Raw genomic sequence first — 14,366 nt, forward strand, 5'->3', positions numbered from 1 at the left:
GTGCGCATTAAGTAGGCGCTATTGCGTTAGGCACGTGGCAGCCTCCTGCAAAGAACATAAATGACACAAAAACAAAATTCCTACTTGTTAGAAGAGTTTCATTGACTACCAAGCTATTATCGTCCAGCGTACATTATTTATTGTCTCGGCCAAGTTCACATTGTTACCATGTTTACTATTTTTCATAGTTTCACCTCTTAAAAGAACTAAGTTCTAAGTTTAAAAATTTAACAAAGCCTTGAATGAGAATCAGATAGGCGATTCGAGGTAACACTTCGATTCAACTCCTTAAAAATATGTTCCTTATCGGCCTTGCATTCCTACCTGTTGAAATGGTTTCATTGACTACCAAACCATTATGGTCTGGCTTATCGTCTCGGCCAAATTCATATTGTTATCATGTCTACTATTTTTCATTTTTTTCTTCACCTTTATTTTTTGTCTTTGCCAGGTTTACATTTAAAAACCTCATCACAAAGTTTGCAAGGTGTTACTCAGAGCAGTACTTTATAGAAAACATTTCATCATTTCCTTTAATAATTCTTCTTGCTTTAATTCCTATTCATGCATAATATGTCCTACTGTGTAAGATATTAAGCAGTCGCTTGAAACACAAATGACAGACGAAAATTCCTACTTATCAATTTTGTTTCATTGACTACAAAACCATCACTTTTGACTAACAAAGCATTATCCATCAACTATGATTTTTCTGTACATGTTTTCCCGACCAAGGTTGATATTTTCAAACTTTTTGGTCTCGAAACTAGTGAGCTGTTAATCTAGTTTGTCCCTATCAATTTACATTGTTTTACGACTTTTTCACTTGACAAAAGAGCTTTGTTTTGGGAATCGCCTTGAAATTGAACGAACGTTCTGGTTAGCTCGTTTTATTTTTTGTTTCAGCAGGTTTACAATTAAAAATTGCATCAAGAAATTTGCGAGAGGTTATTCAGGGCAGTACTACGTTTCGCTTTCAATTCTTTTCACATATCTTATTTTTATCTCACAGAAGAGACGTTTCTAAAACAAAGGCTAGAGCTTTGAATAATAATTTATACTCAAGTGCTTCTATGAAATCAATCCAAATTGATATTTCGTTAATTTAGAGATATTTGTCTTAAATCTTCCTCCTTTTCATTTCGGCTTGCTTATATTCTAATGCTCATTTTCAAATCGAAACCTCTTAACAGGTGAATATGTATCAAATACCTGTTTAAAGCTCCTCAAACAAAGAGAAAATATGGTTACGGAAGAGGCTTTTGTTGATTTATTCCTTGAAGTTGAAATTTAATCCTCAATACGCGATACAGCATCGATATATAAAGAGAGTGGATTACTTAGATTAAAACCGCTATAAAATCACATCATGCTCGATGGAAACACTTATATGGTAATTCTTGATAGTAATAATACTGCGAACTTGATAAAATTGTCACGACGAGGTGACAAAACATGGCTAAAATAAATGTTCTTTTTATTCATCAATCATTCCAACTTGCTGTTTATTTATATGGACAATCTATTACCTTGAATCTCTATCTGTTCAGGTTAAAAAATAGACATTGAAAGAGGTGAAGTTAATAACCCGTTGGGAACAAAAAGCAAACAAAGTGTGTTTTAGTGAGCGTGATTTTTGTTGATTTCAAGAACAGTATTAAACGTAAGCAGATTTTAAAATCGCCTTCAAGTTTGTGTAATATTCCGTTCTCTGATAACGTTTATAATTTAGGGAAAACGTATTTATTGTAAGTAACCTAAAATGTCGAGAGCTGTTGTTAAATAAAAAATGTACAACCTTGCAATTGTATCATCACGCATTGAGAGACTGAACGCTTTATTTATTTGGATACTTTACACTAAGAACAATTATCAAAACATTTTTTGACAATATCGAGCACTCGAGGGTTGTCCAATATACACGACCTGATACGAGTCGTAAATGTCTTTGTCGAGTGGAGAAGTGCATCTCACCATGGAGATAAGCAAGTAGTAGTAAGCAAGGGGCCCTGCGATATGTTGTCGGGTCGTACGAGTCGTACGAGTGGACAAAACCATTGTCGACTCGACAAATTGAAATGTCGAGTGGAGAAATGCATCTCATTAAGGACACTTAGAAATTATCCATCATATTGTGGAGCAAGGGCCCTGCGATGGATTGTCGAGTCGTACGAGTGGACAACGTAATTGTCGACTGGAGAAACGTAGTTGTCGACTGGAGAAATGCATCTCATTAAGGACACTTAGAAATTATCCATCATATTGTTGGGCAAGGGCCCTGCGATGGATTGTCGACTCGTACGAGTCGTATGAGTGGACAACATAATTGTCCACTTGTTCCACTGGAGAAAAATAGTTGTCGTGTGGAGAAACACGCTAAACGCAACGCTAACGAAACACGCTAAATACAATGTATTCCCCGTTCTAAAAGCGTGATGGCCCAAACACGCTAAACACATGTGTATATTATTCGTTCTTAAAGTCGTACGACTAAAAGTTTGCTAGCGAAACACGCTAAACACAATGTATATTCCTCGTTCTAAAAGTATACCTTGTGTTTAGCGTGTTTTATTGTCACACTTTAGCGAAGAATATATAGAGTGTTATACGTTCAGTTGACATATAGGTTTTTGGGTCATCACACTAGAACGAGTGCTTACAAATTGTAAAGCGTGTTTGGGTTCTCACGCTTATAGAACAAGGAATATACATTCCGTTTAGCTTGTTTCGTTGGCACACTCTTAGAACGAAGAATATATACTTTGCGTAAAGCGTGTTTTGGCCATCACGCTTTTAGAACGAGAAATACATTGTGTTTAGCGTGTTTCGTTGGCAGTCAATACACATTGCGTTTAGCGTGTTTGGGCCATCACGCTTTTAGAACGAGGAATATACATTGTGTTTAGCGTGTTTCGTTGGCACACTTTTAGAACGTAGAATATACACACTCAGCCTAGTCCCTAGGCGTTCTCCTCCTCTCTCGGGCGAGCGCGAGGTCCACGTAAGAGCCTGGGCACGGGTTGGCGTGCCGGCCGCTCAGTGTCATTCGGTGACGTCACCAAATTTCGCGCCAAATCGATAAGCGGGAAGAGAACGCCTGGGTACTAGGCTGATACACACTGTGTCTAGCGTGTTTTGGCCATCACGCTTTTAGAACGAGGAATAAACATTGTGTTTAGCGCGTGTTTCGGCCATCACGCTTTTAGTCGTACGACTTTATGAACGAATATTATACACATTGCGTTTAGCATGTTTGGGCCATCACGCTTTAGAACGAGGAATATACATTGTGTTTAGCGTGTTTCGTCGGCGTTGCGTTTAGCGTGTTTCTCCAGTCGACAAATTATGTTGTCCACTCGTACGACTCGTACGACTCGACAACCCATCGCAGGGCCCTTGCTTTTCAATATGATGGATATTTTCTAAGTGTCCTTAATGAGATGCATTTCTCTACTCGACAAGTACGTTTCTCCAGTCGACAATTACGTTGTCCACTCGTACGACTCGTACGAGTCGACAACCCATCGCAGGGCCCTTGCTTTTCAATATGATGGATATTTTCTAAGTGTCCTTAATGAGATGCATTTCTCTACTCGACAAGTACGTTTCTCCAGTCGACAATTACGTTGTCCACTCGTACGACTCGTACGAGTCGACAACCCATCGCAGGGCCCTTGCTTTTCAATATGATGGATATTTTCTAAGTGTCCTTAATGAGATGCATTTCTCTACTCGACAAGTACGTTTCTCCAGTCGACAATTACGTTGTCCACTCGTACGAGTCGACAACCCATCGCAGGGCCCTTGCTTTTCAATATGATGGATATTTTCTAAGTGTCCTTAATGAGATGCATTTCTCTACTCGACAAGTACGTTTCTCCAGTCGACAATTACGTTGTCCACTCGTACGACTCGTACGAGTCGACAACCCATCGCAGGGCCCTTGCCCAACAATATGATTGATAATTCTAAGTGTCCTTAATGAGATTCATTTCTCCACTCGACTGATGACATTTACGACTCGTATCAGGTCATGTATATTGGACATGGATGGAGTACTTATAAGCACGAGACGTTGTTTTATTCATTTCATTTTACATGTTTACCAAGAGCCTTCATGGAAATTTCTACCAAAAACCTTTGATTTGATTTGAACAAAAATAATTTTGATACCCTGTACACTTGGCTAAGGAACAAAAATAACTGTAAAATGTGAAAAACACTTGGAACATCAATTGACGGATTAAAAAAGAAAACGCTTTTTCTTATTAGCGAACGATGAATATACCTGCTAGGATTCGTGTGCGGAATTTCCCTGACTGTTCTTTGTTGATTCTATTATTCACAAAGGCAACTATGGGTTTAGGTGAAAACCCTTGCTTTACGTGTGCAATTGGGTGATTACGCGCGTGCATTCCTGTTTGTTGATATTGTTCCTCTGACCACTTAACTGCTAGTGTCTCGCTTGCTTTATTTAACATCTCGGCCAAGTTTGCATTTTAAATTTTTGTTCCCTTCTCATTTTTTTCATATTTTGACTTCATAGAAAAACCTTATTTTGATACTGAACATTTTTAAACAAACCTAGAAAAGAGATTGGACTAAGTGACATGTAAAACCACGCCACGATTAATCATTTCCTTGAATAATTCTCCCTGCTTTAATTCCTATTCATGCATATGTCCTACTGTGTAAGATATTAAGCAGTAACTTGGAACACAAATAACAGACGAAAATTCCTACTTGTCAATTTTGTTTCACATTGACTACCAAACCATCACTTTTGACTAACAAAGCATTATCCATCAACTATCATTTTTCTGTGCATGTTCTCTCGACCAAGTTTTATATTTTCAATCTTTTTGGTCTCGAAACTAGTGAACTGTTAATTCAGTTGGTCCATTTCAATTCAAATTGTTTTACGACTTTTTCACTTGATAAAAGAGCTTTGTTTTGGAAATCGCCTTGAACGCATTTAGTAAACCGGACTAGACAGTTTGAATCACGCAGCAGACGTATAAGAAACAAACGTGCCGGTTAGCTTGCTTTAGTTTTTGTCGCTGCCAGGTTTACAATTAAAAATTGCATCACGAAATTTGCAAGAGGTTATATTCAGGGCAGTACTACGTTTCGCTTTCAATTCTTTTCACATATATTTTTTTTACTTCACAGAAGAGTCTTGTCTTGATAGCTATTCTGAAACAAAGGCTGGAACTTTGAATAATATATAGTTTTTACTCAAAAGTTTTTATGAAATCAATCCAAACTGTTATTTCGTTTACTTTAGCGATATTAGCCTTAAAATCTTCCTTTTCTTCATTTCGGCATGCTTATATTTTAAAATACTTGCACGTGGGAACCTTTTAACGGGTGAAAAGGTATTAAAAACCTGTTTAAAGCACCTCAGACGAAGAGAAAATATGGTCACGGAGGAGGCTTTTGTTGATTTATTCGTCAGTTGAGTTAAAATTTAAGCCTTGATACGCGACAAAGCATCGACAAAGAGCAGGGCGTCAGAGGGCGGTGAAACGGGCTTTGTCGCGTATCAAGGCTTAAATTTCAACTCCAACAAATAAATCAACAAAAGCCTCCTCCCTGACCATATTTTCTCTTCGTTTGAGGTGCTTTAAACAGGGTTTTAATACCTATTCACCCGTTAAAAGGTTCCCACGTGCAAGTATTTTAAAATATAAGCATGCCGAAATGAAAAAAAGAATTTAAGATTTTAAGGCACATATGGCTAAAGTAAACGAAATAACAGATTGGATTGACTTCATAAAAACATAGTAAAATATTAAAAAGCGATCTCTGGTTAAAAATATGATGAAAACGAGCTTTCGACTACCAGTCTGTAGTCTTAAAAACAGTTGAGTACAAATTATAATTCAAAGTTTTAGCCTTTGTTTCAGAATCGCTATGAAGACAAAACTCTTCTGTGAAATAAAAAAATATATATATGTGAAAAGAATTGAAAGCGAAATGTAGTAAAACCTGGCAGAGATAAAAACTAAAGCAAGCTAACCAGTACGTTTGTTTCTTATACGTCTGCTGCGTGATTAAAACTGTCTAGTGCGGTCTGCTGAATGTGTTTCAAGACAACTTCCAAAATAAAGCTCTATTGTCAAGAGAAAAAGTCGTAAAACAATGTAAATTGAAACGAACTGAATTAACAGCTCACCAGCTTCGAGACCAATAAGTTTGAAAATATAACAACTTGGCCAAGAGAACAGAAGAAGGCCAGAAAAGGATAGTTTGGTAGTCAAAGAAACAAGATTGCCAAGTAGTAATTTTCGTATGTTTAATTATTTGTATTTCAAGCGACTGCTAAGTATCTTGCACAATAGAACAAATTAGTATGCACGCGTGAGTCGAGGTATTGGTTTAAATTGGTTTTTACTTTTATTCCAATCACATAAGCCCTGTACAAGGCTTTGTGATATGTTCACATTCAGAAGAAAAATTACGAAAAACGAAAACAAAAGAGAACGAAGCACTTCCGTGCCCAGTTTTCATTTACTAAGTGCTTTTAAACGCTCACGTTATTACGCCTTGAAAATCAAAAAGCAAACAAAGCACTTGATCTTTACAGGCAATATGTTGCTATGTGATATAGATCACGTTATCAGAAATTTACCAGAATGACTCAGAACCAATATCGCCATTCTCCAAAAATTGTGATTTGCAATCGTAAACCAATTTCCCAGTTTCCCAATAGTTGGTTTCATTTTAAACAAACAATTAATTTATTGCCCGCTTCACCTGGTTTTGTTAGAAAAACAACATTGCATGACCGTCTTCAGTTTCGTGGCTTGTAATGGGTAAACAATAATAATAATAATTGTCGCCATGCGCGAGCCATTCCGATCAAACGTCGACATTAACTGTCCATCTCCTTTTATAAGTGCTTTTAAACAGTCACGTTATGTATCCTTGAAACTCGAATGTAAAAAAAAGCTAGCCTTCTGAACTTAACTAATGATATTTACAGATAGCATCTGACAAACCTGCTTCGTCATCATTACTTCGTAGTGTTTGTCAACTTTTTCAAAAAATGGAAAATTTTGAGCGTTATTTTCATACTTAACATTAGCCTTAAATATGAGTTCCAGAATGCAAGAATGACTGTTAGTATTCACACTATCTATAGCTGCTTTTATTTTTGTTGAAAGTTATACAATAAGTGAGAATTTGCAGATTTTTGAACTCGACGAAAATTTTATATTAAGTAAATATTAATAAGCCTTAGGAAGGTGAATTTAACTAGGCATGCGCTGTTTGCAGGCCCTACTGGCGCCAGTAAGACTACATAGCTGTAACCAGCACTCAAACACAATTTCCGTACTTGACAGAAGTCAATTTACTAATGAGGGCCATGTAAAGCAGAGAAATCCACCGATTGCATTCAGTTCTCTACATAGAGCGATCCTGTAACGAAGGCTTATTAAAGAAGAAGGTGATACCTGAACAAGAACTGAATTCCCACTGTGGTGAGTCATGTTTGGGGATAGGCTTGCAATATTAACAGCTAGGCAATATAGTTCCTCACGTTTTCTTGCTCTAATGCCAAACAAGTCCATGAGAATAGTTCTTATTCACAACCGTTCCTTTTCGTTTTTTAAATACAATAAGGCTCCAAAACACATTTTACTCTTGCAAAGCCAACCGCAAATAAAAAGAAATTATAGCAAAATCGTACATCTACAAAGTCAAAGAACTGAAGAACTGCTTTATACTAGGATTTCTTCATGGATTCTGTTAGTGAGGAAACCAGGTCATGTTTCAAGCTTGATGTTTTATTAAGCGGGTGGCCTGAGCCCACTTTATAGCTTAGCCGGAGTTTTGTCGTTCACCTGCAGTTTTTTTGTTAGCCTCTCTCGGCCAAAACCACGACAATAGTGTTGGGAGGGTAAGGTGGGGAGAAGAAATCGAAAAGAAAAGAAAGATTGATTGCAGGTTAAACTATGGCGCATGGTGGGTGCCGCTATTGTAATAATGTTTTGTCAGGCCGTGAACAACAGACTTGTGATGAGATGTGTTTTAGATGCAACTTGTAAGCCTTCTTTTCGATTATTTGCGGTGAACCTTGATAATAAAACGGATAATTTTACACACGAGAATTTAGGAATTATTTCTTGTGCCGATTTAATTATATTTTTAGTTTAGAAAACGAGAAAAGTTTGGATCACGCCATTAGAATTCTTGATTCTCAGGCTGAACACATCAGCCTCGTTTCTTTCAGGTTAATATTGTTAGCGGCTAATAATTTTGCGGCTGTTTCCTAGCAAGATTTAGCAGTTACATTAAATTTAGAAATGTTTCGAAATTGAAAAAATAAGAGCGATATCGTGCAAACCAGTTTTCAATGAAAATAGAGCTAATATGGTTAATTAAAAAAAGAAAAAGAAAAAAAAACAATAAATAAAGTCGCTTAAAATTGAAAGAGCATAACCATTGTCAGAAAGAACGAAGTTAATTGAAAATGTCAGAAAGGTCTTTGCAAACTCGCAACTCGCAACTTGTTGATATCCAATCCAGACATAAGATTGTAAACATTTTCAGGTGGCTAGGACTGACCACAATTACAAGTTGCTTAAAAACTTTGTTGGCAGCTTTTCATATTAAGAAAAACTTTTATTCCCTTCGAGCAACTTTTCTCCTTTCGAGCAAGACCGAAGATTTCCAAGATTTCCAAAATCTGTCCGAAGCCCATACGGACGTTTCCTAGTATTTTGGAGGTTCACGAAGTTTGCCGAAGATTTCCGAGGGAGATCCGAAGATGTTTCAACTTTCGGCTCATTCAGCATTAAAACAACACAATTCATCAGCAAACAAAAAATATTCAATATCTTCACGATTGTTCTCAGTAAAAGGATTCCTCGTAATTTAACAAATATTGTTGGCGTTAAAATGTTATTTAGATACTTTTGTTGCAGTGAAATTGTATGAAAATACTAAGAAATTTTTGTCTTCAAATGTGAATTTGCAGGAACTTGATAAAAACAAATATGACATCGATACAGCGAGCATTTTTGCTTAATGACTGTTCTGTATAATATCGATAGAATTGATTAATGTTGTGAAGGTTCCAGCTTCGTTCGCCAAAACTCGCGCCTTCGGCCCTCGAAGAGATCCACGTTGCGCCCGAATAGAGAGCCTGCTCGCAGGCTAAGGTTATACAAGAGTTTCCAAACATATTCTGAAAATTTCAGAAGATTACTAAAGATTATCGAAGATCATCGAATATTTCCGAAGTTTCCCGATGACCTCTGAGGAAGATTCTAAGTTGTTTCAACTGTACACTTACAAATTTTAGTAAAAAGATCAAAAATAATTTCAAACAAAATTAAAGTCATCGATATTACCACAGCCTGAAGTTGATCGTATCATTATATGTGTTCAATTATGGTTTTTCTCAGAGTTTGCAATCCGTGTAAATCAATCCAATTTTTATATATAATATATTTTTATTTTTTTTATTTATCAGCTCCACAGATATTGAAGAGAAATGAAGTTTGCTTGTACCACTTTCCTGCTCGTGGTTTTGTTTGTTTCTGTGATGAATGCCACAGATCACTGCTGCAAACCTTGTAATGGTAAGATAACAAAACGCACATTAAACGTTAAACCCTTTTAACGTTGCGTGACGTCAATCGTACAAAAATTATTACGTCAATCGTCCACTAATAGAAACGACTTCCAAATTTGGTCGTTGCTAGCCAGATAGCTGGAATAGCCCGGGATTGAAAGCCAATCAAATTCCTTTTAAAGGAATATTAAAGTATGTTATTGGCCGCTCTCAGAAAACACTTTTTTTTATTTTGAGGGTTACAATAGTGTTACAATAACATTACAATAATATTATTACAATAATATTTTGGCTTTTTACGACCACTGAACGCGGTTAGCTTCTTTATGTAACGGTTAACAGAAGTGTTAAACATTAATTTTAACGTTTAAAAAAGTTCACAATTATTCTTTTACATTGTTGTAAAAAGCAAACAGTTAATTTATTTGGTTGTAAAAGTAATATAGCCTATTTTAATTTAAATTTTTTCATCGCTTATTTCGTCTAGGAGTTAAAGTTTTAAGTCAAATAAACCTTAGACAAAATACTTGGCTTAGTCCTTACGGTTAAAATATTTTACGGCTAAATATAACGATTTAAATTTTTCAATTTCTACACCTAACAGCTAAATTTTGGCCATTACATTACCGCTAATGACGCATTGAATTCTGCGGCCGTACGGCAATCGCATCTTCCTCGTGCATTTCTTTACTTGGTTTTAAAATCAGTTTTTGCTTTTTGTTATTGTAAAAACAAATTGACATCAGTTTTTTTATACGTCTGTCCTGTTATTGATGATAAATTTCGTCATAACATTTTCAAAGTTTGTTGTAGATCCACAATTTACGACACTTTGACAATGTTATGACGCAATTTATCATCATCAATAACAGGACAGACGCAAAAAAAAAAACTGATGTCAATTTTTTTTAATTAACATCCGCAGAGTACCGAATGATTTTTCAAGAGCACAACACTACAGATTACGCAATTAAAGAAAACTCTATCGTGTATGATTTGGATGCAGCTACAGTGTGCTTTTTTGCAAGAGACACTGATGAGAACAAACCTCCTGGTGAAGATGGTGCGGGCGATTGCGTATACAGCTACGATGATGGTGAAGCAATTTGGGGAAATGCGTTGACGCTTTGCACATCTCCCAGTTTAAATGCTTGGTTCGATGACACCAGAAGGTACTGACTACTTTACACTACTTTGTTGCTCACAAAACGCTTAAAGAGTTTGCGAGAGATTACTTTATCAATCAAAGGATAAATCAAGGAATTATTCTTAAAGTGACTGTGTCACGCAATTTTAGGCAATTCCGGCACTGACAAACTGGCCATGAAGTTAACTGGAATATTACAATACCGACTTAAAAACTGTAAAGGAATTTAAAAGAAACACAGCCGGAAAGGCCAAAAAGCGGCATGTATGGGCAAAACGTCGACCCGACTTTTTTCAAGTTTATCTCAATTTGTATGAAATTGTCATTTTCGATGCTCAATTGCCTTTAAAAACAATACACTCTTAACTTAATTATTACCTAATTAACTGCGCTGCGCAGTTCTTGCTCTGCACGGGGTTTATTTTTCGTTTTGTCGGTGACCTGCACCAAACCTCCACTCGGTCAGGCTCATGTCACGTGATGTTTAGAAGCTAAAAATCAGTAACAAATGGAAACATTTTGTTATTTTTTGTCTTTACAAAGGATTTTTAGTGTGAAATATTCGATTTTGAAGCGTTTTATTCAAAGAAAATTCTAAATTTTCACGCGTCGAAAGAAAAATATATTTCAGCGGGCCAGAATCTGTGAATAAATACCATTACGTTGGTGTAAAAGAATGTGCTGACATGACAAGTTTCACTTTCGATCGGCTAGATCTAGGGCTTTCCACAAGTTGCTCGAGATTTCTAAAAAAAGTTGCCCGTAATTTCTCAAAAAGTTGCTCAAAAGTTGCTCCAAAAATCCAAAAAGTTGCTTCTAATAATAAAAGTTGCTCGAAAGTTATTTTGCTCCAAAAAATCCAAAACGTTGCTTCTAATCAAGATAACTTCTCTAAATATATGCTAGTTTCCCTTTGAGGGTAAGATTTCTAAGCAGTTTTGTGCAATTTTACAGCAAAAGGAGTATCTTAATAACATATTAAGGGGAAAATTTTTAACTGAGAAAAATCGTGAAGATATCGATGACGTCATGTTTGCTAACGAGTTTTGTAATGTTTTAATGCAGAAAGAGGACCAGAAAGAGCAGAAAGTTGAAACGTACTTAGCTGTTCCTCGGAAGTCTTCGGCAAACTTCATAAATCTTCGGAAACGTTCGTATTGCCTTTGAACAACGCTCGGATAACCTTCGGAGATCTTCGGTCTGTAAATTGCCCAAAATGCAACAAGTTGCTCGAGAGGAAAAAAGTTGCTCGAAGGGGAAAAAGTTGCTCGAATCCTGAAAAGTTGCCAAAAAGTTGCCGAGCAACTTGTGGAAAGCCCTAGCTAGACCTCGAGTCACGTAATTGTTCAAAGCTATTATCAGCTTAGCTGCTACCTGCCAAATCTTTGCGAATCCATTAATATTTACTTACAAAATTCAGTGTGAAGTATTTTGAAGCGTTTGAATCAAAAAAAATATTAAAATTTCACGCTTTAAATAAATACGCTTAGGGCTTTTCACAAGTTGCTCGAGATTTCCCAAAAAGTTGCCTGTAATTTCTCAAAAAGTTGCTCAAATGTTGCTCCAAAAATCCAAAAAAGTTTCTCCAGACAATAAAAGTTGCTCGAAAGTTGCTCCAAAAAATCCAAAACGGAGCTTCTAATCAAGAGAATTTCTCTAAATTTATGCTTATTTCCCTTTGAGAGTAAGATTTCTAAGCAGTTTTATGTGCTTTTACAGCAAAAAAAGGATCTAAATAACATATTAAGGGGAAAATTTGTTAAATATCGTGAAGATATTGATGACGTCATTTTTGATGACGAGTTTTGAAATGTTTTAATGCAGAATGAGCTGAAAGTTGAAACGTCTTCAGATGTTCCCCGAAAATCTTCGGCAAACTTTGTATATCTTCGGAAACGTATGGCCTTTGAACAACACTCGGATAATCTTCGGAGATCTTCGGTATGGAAATTGCCCAAAATTCAACAAGTTGCTCGAGAAGAAAAAAGTTGCTCGAAACATGAAAAGTTGCCAAAAAGTTGCCGAGCAACTTGTGGAAAGCCCCAAATACGCTTTAGCGGGCAAGAATTTACATTTATTTACATTACGTTTGTGTCCTGGAATGTGCTGGCGTTAACAAACTTTTACTTTCACAAGGCACTGATCGGCAAGAATCACGCAATGCTTTGAAAGGTTTAAATCTGCTACAAACGGAACTAAACAAATCCTCTGGTCTAAACTTAGCATGTTAAGTGTGAAATATTCGACTTTTTAGCGTTATTTATTTTTGGAGCTGTATCATCTATAGGATTTCTGAAATCTGATGGAAAACCACTGAGACAAACATGCCCTGACTTGCAAGGGTTACGTCATTGGTACCCTACCCCCTTCACAGAAATAATTAATTAATTGATATTAATTAATTAATTAATTGGCTATTAAAGTTTACACCATAGCGCTTTAGCGGTTTAGGGGTTGAGCGGACGACAGCCCCAACAAACCATCACAATAGTGCATTCTGCACTAAAAGCATAAATTTCCAATTAATATTCTTTTTCCTTAGAATTGATCTACTTATTTTTTATCTAGTTATTATTCCTGCAATTTCTTTTGTCTTTTTGAAAGGTTTGCTGATGTCGGTCTTGATTATGGGAAATGGAACCATGTCTGCTTCACATGGAACAACACCAAGGGAGACTATAAGTTCTACAAGGATGGTGTGGTCGTCGGCAGTGGTACAGGCTTTAATGTAGACGGCAAAATTAGCTCCGGAGGTACCACCGTGATCGGACAGGACCAAGACTCCCTCGGAGGAGGCTTCGCTGCAGACGATTCTTTTGTTGGTTACGTGACAGAGGTGAATGTATGGGGCAACGTTCTGTCTGAGAGTGATATTGTTGCCCAGTACAGCAACTGCCACGTCACCCAAGGATCAGTGAACTGGTGGTCCCAGTTTAAAGATGGCGTTCATGGCGGAGTTGTGGTAGTGGAGCCATGATCAAATTCGCTTTCCACAAGAGGATCCAGTAAGGTGTTGGGCAATAAATGGGCTTAAACAGATTCAACAATGACTTTCCGACTGTTGTTTTGTATTACTCTCAAAACGTGCATTGATGTTTTGATGTAATATTTGCTGTAGCAAGATTAGCGTGAGATGCACTCATGCTTTGTGATTAATGACGAAAGAAGATTATTGTATTGAATAAAGACAAATGAATATTTAAAATAAAGGATCCTTATGCAACCGATGATGTGTATAAAGTTTAATATAATAACGCCTTCGCGTTTTTATTTGTCCCTGCCCCAAACGAAAACCTATCTACACTCTTTTTTTTATAAGAATACAGTTTTTCCGACCCAGGCTGAATATTCTTATTTTTCTTCCGATTTTAGGCTGAAAATATTCTTATGAACATTCTTAGAAAATACCGTTTGACATTTCCGTTTTAGCAAGTATTGGGTAATCAATTACAAGTGTTTGGTGTCCAGATCTGTATCGTGTTATATTGTGCACATTTTCCATCGCTTTTCGTTGCAGCCAGCAAGATCAAGATGTCGCATCAGATAACACTTGGCCGTTTGGCTTTAAATAAAGCATTCCTCACAGAGATACAATGAAGGAAATGAAAACACCTGATTTTGTTTCAACTAAAA

The 14,366-nt window shown here is 36.6% G+C and overlaps 1 protein-coding gene across 1 annotated transcript; it reads left to right on the top strand.

Annotated features, from left to right (window-relative positions):
• The first annotated feature begins 7,417 nt into the window (after window positions 1-7,417).
• LOC144655556 (pentraxin-related protein PTX3-like) lies at window positions 7,418-13,961 on the top strand. Its single transcript, XM_078515807.1, has 4 exons — window positions 7,418-7,487; window positions 9,485-9,593; window positions 10,512-10,758; window positions 13,338-13,961. Exons 2-4 carry the CDS (start codon window positions 9,506-9,508, stop codon window positions 13,708-13,710), a joined length of 708 nt encoding a protein of 235 aa, XP_078371933.1. The 5' UTR covers window positions 7,418-7,487; window positions 9,485-9,505; the 3' UTR covers window positions 13,711-13,961.
• The last annotated feature ends 405 nt before the right edge of the window (window positions 13,962-14,366 follow it).

This window comes from Oculina patagonica, chromosome 5 (assembly GCF_052425735.1).
Source record: "Oculina patagonica isolate OP01 chromosome 5, crgOcupat, whole genome shotgun sequence".
NCBI classification, from domain to species: Eukaryota; Metazoa; Cnidaria; class Anthozoa; order Scleractinia; family Oculinidae; genus Oculina; species Oculina patagonica.

What these genes read in the sequence shown, in the direction of transcription:
- LOC144655556 (XM_078515807.1), top strand. Translation starts at nt 9,506, where the DNA reads ATGAAGTTTGCTTGTACCACTTTCCTGCTCGTGGTTTTGTTTGTTTCT. An exon ending in CTGCTGCAAACCTTGTAATG is followed by an intron (nt 9,594 to 10,511) that starts GTAAGATAACAA and finishes TAACATCCGCAG; the next exon opens with AGTACCGAATGATTTTTCAA. An exon ending in TGGTTCGATGACACCAGAAG is followed by an intron (nt 10,759 to 13,337) that starts GTACTGACTACT and finishes TCTTTTTGAAAG; the next exon opens with GTTTGCTGATGTCGGTCTTG.